General features: G+C 36.8%; 1 protein-coding gene across 1 annotated transcript in view; it reads left to right on the top strand.

Annotated features, from left to right (window-relative positions):
- Positions 1 to 434: 434 nt before the first annotated feature.
- Positions 435 to 6,000, top strand: part of LOC135697713 (uncharacterized) — a 119,490-nt gene continuing 113,924 nt past the window's right edge. Inside the window, exon 1 of the mRNA XM_065217502.1 lies at positions 435 to 1,360. Within this exon, the coding sequence (XP_065073574.1) occupies positions 1,316 to 1,360 (45 nt within the window). The 5' untranslated portion in view covers positions 435 to 1,315. The remainder of the gene's footprint in view (positions 1,361 to 6,000) is intronic.

Raw genomic sequence — 6,000 nt, 5'->3', positions numbered from 1 at the left:
GCAAAGTTCATTGATTCCTGCCGAGCAAATCTCTCACGCCCTCCAGCTGATCGTCATTGATCGATGATCATCGTTTCCCATGCTCCTCTCAAAGCACTTAAGCTCCAACTGAGAAGTTTCTCTGAACCTCTCGCAAGATCGCTGGCGTCCACGTGCTCGGTCCTCTCGCAGACGGCACTCACTGTTAAAAACAAACATCTTCTGCTCGTTGTTTGTTTTGATTTCGCTATTAGGCGACGCCAACACGACGCACTCCAGTGTTTGGCAGCGGTGAGCACGATCACGAATTTTGCGTGAGAGAATTACGAGGCCGACGCCGTCGTCGTCGTCGTCGTCGTCGCGCGCGCTGTCAGACACGCTTCAATCCGCATCCACGCGAGTGCCGCATTTAAAATGAAGTTTTTGCTAATTCTGGTGCCAGTTATTTGGAAACGCTCGTCTCGCGAGGATCGCATTTTGGCATTTGATTTTGCTACTGGAAGATGCAAGTGGATTTCCATTCTAAGAATTCTGGAATAGAATCCCTTGGGTTTTACATCGAAAGAACTTGACATTAAACCTTGGAAGTGTTTCGTATGAAATTGTGAGATCTAGAACTTATAGAATAGTTGAGCCGTGTGAAGATTTGATTCGATCAGTGACTGGTGCGAGTAGAAGCCGGATCTTCGTTCTGAGTTAGGAACACAGTTGCGAGTTGCGAGTGGCGTGCCTATCGATGTGCAAATTCGTCGAAACTCCTCTAATCCGGCTCAAAATGTTTAACTGCTGTGGGCGCCGTGAACTGTTTGTCACCGTTTACCTTTTCAATTGACGTTGGAAGGTACCGAGCATTCGCCGTCGAAGCCGTGTGATCGAATCCGATAGTTCATCACCAGTTCCATCCCATTCCATTTTAATATTTATGTATTTTGCTTATTTATTCACCTAACGATCGCCCGATTTAGAATAGCTAGTATATGTAGCTTAGAGTGCACGCCATTCGAGCAACAGGAAAGCAACAGTTTCGCGAAGATTGCAGCACTTCCTTCAATCGCTGAAAGAATCCGTGGATGTATTCTCAAGGCACGAACGCGTAGATTCAGTCAGTTATAGCAAGCTCAAGTGCCTACAGGGGGTATTAGAATTGTGCAGTGTCACCGGAGTGTGTGGTGTTAATGAACAAGTAAACAATCGCTACCCGCGCCGCATCGCCATAATCATCACCAACAACAACGACCGCACCACGTTTGAAGAGATTTGCGAACTCTTCTGAACGGGGGGAAAAACTCATCAACGAACAAGTGAATAGCATAATCATATTTGCAAACCAGAAAACATGCTGCTGACAGCGATGGGAAATCTGCCGATGGTGCTTGCGGTGGTAAGTGCTCATAAAGAATACTTAAGCTTGTAAATGATACACCTTCTGATGGGCAGATCACATTGTTGAGCCGATGAGCCGAGATGATGGGGAAAGCTTAGGCTCGAGTTCTGTTCCTGCTCAGTCAGGCTATTGTTCGGAAATTTGTCAGATGGAGATATGAGACGGAAACTGCATTTAGTTATTAAAGCTTGTCGGAGTTGACCTTCTCTGTTTAGTGTCTGTGATGTGATTTACCTAGCATGTGCTTGAATGGAAATTGAAAATTGTAAATTAGATTAGTACTGAACAATTTCCTGGACGCAGATGTTTTTTTTTCATTAATCCCTAATGAAGTGAACAAGTTTGTATTTTGTAGGGTTATAGCTATACGTTCCTTTTTATGGCATGTTAAATTCCTATATTCCATAATTGGAACACCAAAGTAGGAACGTATAGCCATGACATTACATGGCAACGAACGGTTTTATCCCCTTAGACAATTTGATGGGATCAAATTTGTACTACACACACAAAAATATGTTATTTATGGAAGATTTCTGATCAATTTTGCACCTTGATGTTTCTGCTGGTGATCTCAGTTTAGCTGGATTTTAGTTTTGTCAAAGGAGTTGATAATTCAAATTGCTTGCCATAGCGAAGTGAAATGATTTAATCCTGAACACTGGTGGATTTTGACGAGGGGTGCGCCCAAAAATGAATTGTAAAGCTGGTCAAATTTGTTTTGCCAGATTCATAAAATAATTGTCAAACCTCAGCTTGAACATGCTTACTGGCTAATTATTTTAATTTTATTTCAAATCCAGGATAACTGAAATTTCCAAGTTTGAAATATTAAATTTTTTAGATCCAGAAAAAACAACATGGAATTTGGGGAAAAAATCTTTATTCGCGAATCATAAATATCATTCATGGTGCATAGTTTTTAAAGTTTCCTGAGCCTTCTCGCAAATTTATGTCTCAATTTTTTGATGATTCCTTCACTTCTCTAGTGGTGTACTGGCTTTCGAAATTTGTTTTTTTATGAATGTGTTAGCAAGATTTTTGTTTTGAATTTCAGAAACTCTAAATAACTTTCATGATATTGGGCTTAGAAAAAATAAAGTGTGAAAATTGAAAAAAACCAAAATGTGCGGTCATGGAGCTTAAAAAAATCAAGATACATTTTAACTCCTAGTTCTCAGTATTTTAAAATACTGTAAATTTACCCTGTAATGAAAAAGGATTCATAGTGGACTTTGAGAAAGCTCTGGTAAACTCAGTGCTTGTAAAAACATTTGAATTGTCGAACCTACTTAAGGTATTAAATACCTGCTTTGTTTGATGGTCATAAGAAAATTTTCATTTTCCTTCGAAGAGATTTAAATTTTTAAATCGAAGATATTTGAACTATAACACTATGTTGAAAGTAGACACTAGCTCATATAAGAGCGTCAAAAGCTTGAAAGAAAGGATTCTCCTCCTTCGATCGAATTTATGAAAAATTATGCAAGGAATATATTGTTTGGAATTAATTTACTAAGAGTGTGAATGTCGATTATGATTTCGAAAAAAAAAATCACAATTTAACAATCTGTAGCAGATATGAGAATACAACTTCAGCTTAAAAAAAAAAGAAAATAATAGAAATTCGAAGAGGCTCTTTTAAGAAAATAAACAATTTAGATTTTTTTAAATATGATTTTACAATAACTTTTCAGTGAATTTATCTATCTTAAACAGCATTTCATTACGTATCTGACACATTTTATGTGACGTTACAACGGATTTGCCTCTTTTAAACAGATTTAGTCCTGATACTGACAAAACATAATAGTAATTCCTAAATATTATTGCAGATTTGGAAAGTGCGTTAAATCTCTTATTGGAATTTATTAAGAGTTTATGATTTGAGTAGTTCACAATGTTTTGGCGAGTCTGTGTTGAGTCTGTGTTGAGTAGTGTAGCTGACATTGTAACGTTACGCAGCATAGTCACTTACCAAATCATTTTGAGCTACTCAAATCATACACTTTTGTTCAATTATTATATGAAATGAATCACACTTTCGAAATCTGCAATCATATTTCAGGGTTACTTTTCTTTGTTTTCAGATACTGTACAAAAACTGTCAAAAAATCAAGCAACATCGTGAATACATCCTGGTAGAATGTACCAGCTTCATTTTTTTTGGACGTAATTTCAATCAAATACATTTACCGTAATTCAAGTAATGAGTTAGTGAAAAAAGGAATAAACCAATTTTTATTAGATATGCTCTTTTAAAACCCAGTCTGAAAAAGTGTTTCATTCAAATCGGAAAAAATCATGTCAAATCATGCGGTCCATTATGCCTAACATCCATTATACCTAATGTATTCATGCTTAACGTTGGTCTAATAATGTCTAAATTGGTTAACACATCAGATTTTAAACATGCATCACTGTATGCAGTTTTTAAAACGAAAATTGTTGTAGTGTGAATATTTAATATCCACTTGTCGGTTCATTTGTTAGTGAGGAGATGTTGTTTGTTGTTGAACAAAGGCCACCCGCATATAGAAAACACAGAAGTAGTCGTATGTCAAGAACCAAAAACAAGAGAAAACGAAAACTGTCTTCACCAGTTTCATCTCAGACACAGGTACAGTCGGATTTTGCTTGTTGGGCTAACTTTAAGTGGGCTAAGCTTCAGTTGGGCTCCCAAGACAAACGTCACTTCTAACAGTGCTGATTTTTTTTCGAAATTTCGACCGGCTTCATGCAAAAACCGGCAACAAGTGGAGTAATGATACAGATTATTTCAATGCGATACAACGAGTTGCTTCCTTGATGGTTGTCAACGATATGGCTGAATGAGGGGTGAAGCTAATTTCTGACTTATCAAGAAATCCACCCGAGACCTAGTTCAACAGCAATATTTGCTTCAAGGGATAGAACAGCATCGAAAAGAGTACCCTGAGAAATCGTAGTATATAACAAAATGAAATATAATCATTACAATCCAATGACATTTGTGTGAATATATCTGACATTGTATATTGCACCAAAAGAGTAGGGAAGAGAATGGTAGTACTCGCTTTACAACTGCTCTTTTAAGATTAAGCAAATGTTTTTGAATAATCCATCCGAACAACTCGCGAGATGGGAAACTCCGAAGTTATATTAGTCTTTATCTTTACTTTCATTGATATAAGTGAGGGCCGGAAAGCATACAGTAAGCCCCCCCCCCATATCTAACTACGCCTATTAAATCGAGCACATTTTTTTTAATAGTACTGAACATACCAACTTGACAAGATAAGAAAGACCGAAGTTATTGCAGTTTGAAACCTAACCTCCATTTATATGGGTAAGAGGGAGCGAGGTATAGTTAGCCCCCCCTCATCTCTTAATATGCCTATGAAATTGAAAAATTGTTTTTGAATAATTCATCTGAACATACCAAATCGATAAGATAAGACTCCGAAGTTATTTCAGTTTGAAACTTTACTTCTATTGATATGGGTGACCCCCCCCCCCCTCCCCCCATCACCCCTCCGACTACGCATATGTGATAGATCTATTGTTTTTGAATTTTTCATCTGAACATACTTAAACGATAAAATAATTAACTTCGAATTTGGAGTCTGACTTTCATTGGTACACCGGCAGTGTTGGCAGAAAAAGGGATTTTTGGCATTTAATTCGAAACACTGATCTTTGAACAGCTTTAACTTTTTTTAAGGGCATTCTAGCACAATACATTTTTGAGCAAAGTTGTTAAACACTTTCTGGGCTATACTTATAGGTATTTAGATGCGTGGTTTGTGCAAAATTGTGGTCTCTATTAATAAAGATGTAAAAATGTGGGTTTTCCCATACTAATTTCTATACAAATTTCAAATGCAATGCGGAAAGCCGGGCTACAACCAATCGTCCCCAAATTTTGCACAGTTGTTTGGGACCCCAATTTTAACCAAAAAAACATTGTTCTGAAAAAATGATCATGATGACCCATCCTAATGATCATGCAATAATCAACCTCTTAAACAATTAATAATTATTTAATTCGACTGATATACGATCTTGTGGCAAGTTGAACTGTGCAATATGGAAAAAGCAAGAAGACAATGAACTAAAAGTTTGGATTTCCCATTGTAGTTTCCATATAAACTTCAAATGGTTTGTGTCAAGTCAGCTTCTTGCCAAATGAGTTTAAAATTTCGGAGGCTAATTAGGACTCGATTAGGAACCGATTGAGCAGTGTAGAGCGAATATTTTATATTTTGCATCAGTCTAATGGACTGCCCCGTTGAAAAATAAATCGTGATCTCAAATTGAAACATTATTTTGAGATTACCAATGGCATAAATTTAAAGATCCATGGCAGATTTTTATTGATTTCAAACTTGGAAAAATTTATAAATAATTGGTTTAAAAAATCAATCTTAAAAAAATATTTAATCGTGGCCTTTTAGTATCATTTGTAACCTTTGCGGCACGTTAGAGACATCTTGGCGAACCGAGATCTCGACTATTCAAATCTAATTTATGTGTTTTTAAAACGGATCGATCTACCCAAGCAACAATTTCGGGTTCTGTAGACCATGACTTCAGACTTGTAACATGCTTTAAAACCTCCATAAACTTGCAATGTTACTTGGGTAAGGATTTAGTAG

Source organism: Ochlerotatus camptorhynchus, unplaced genomic scaffold (assembly GCF_037179485.1).
Source record: "Ochlerotatus camptorhynchus isolate MF236.1 unplaced genomic scaffold, CSIRO-AGI_Acam_v1.1 ptg000077l, whole genome shotgun sequence".
Taxonomy (NCBI): domain Eukaryota; kingdom Metazoa; phylum Arthropoda; class Insecta; order Diptera; family Culicidae; genus Ochlerotatus; species Ochlerotatus camptorhynchus.
The sequence above is the reverse complement of the archived record's forward strand: the minus strand, read 5'-3'. Positions and strand labels throughout refer to the sequence as shown.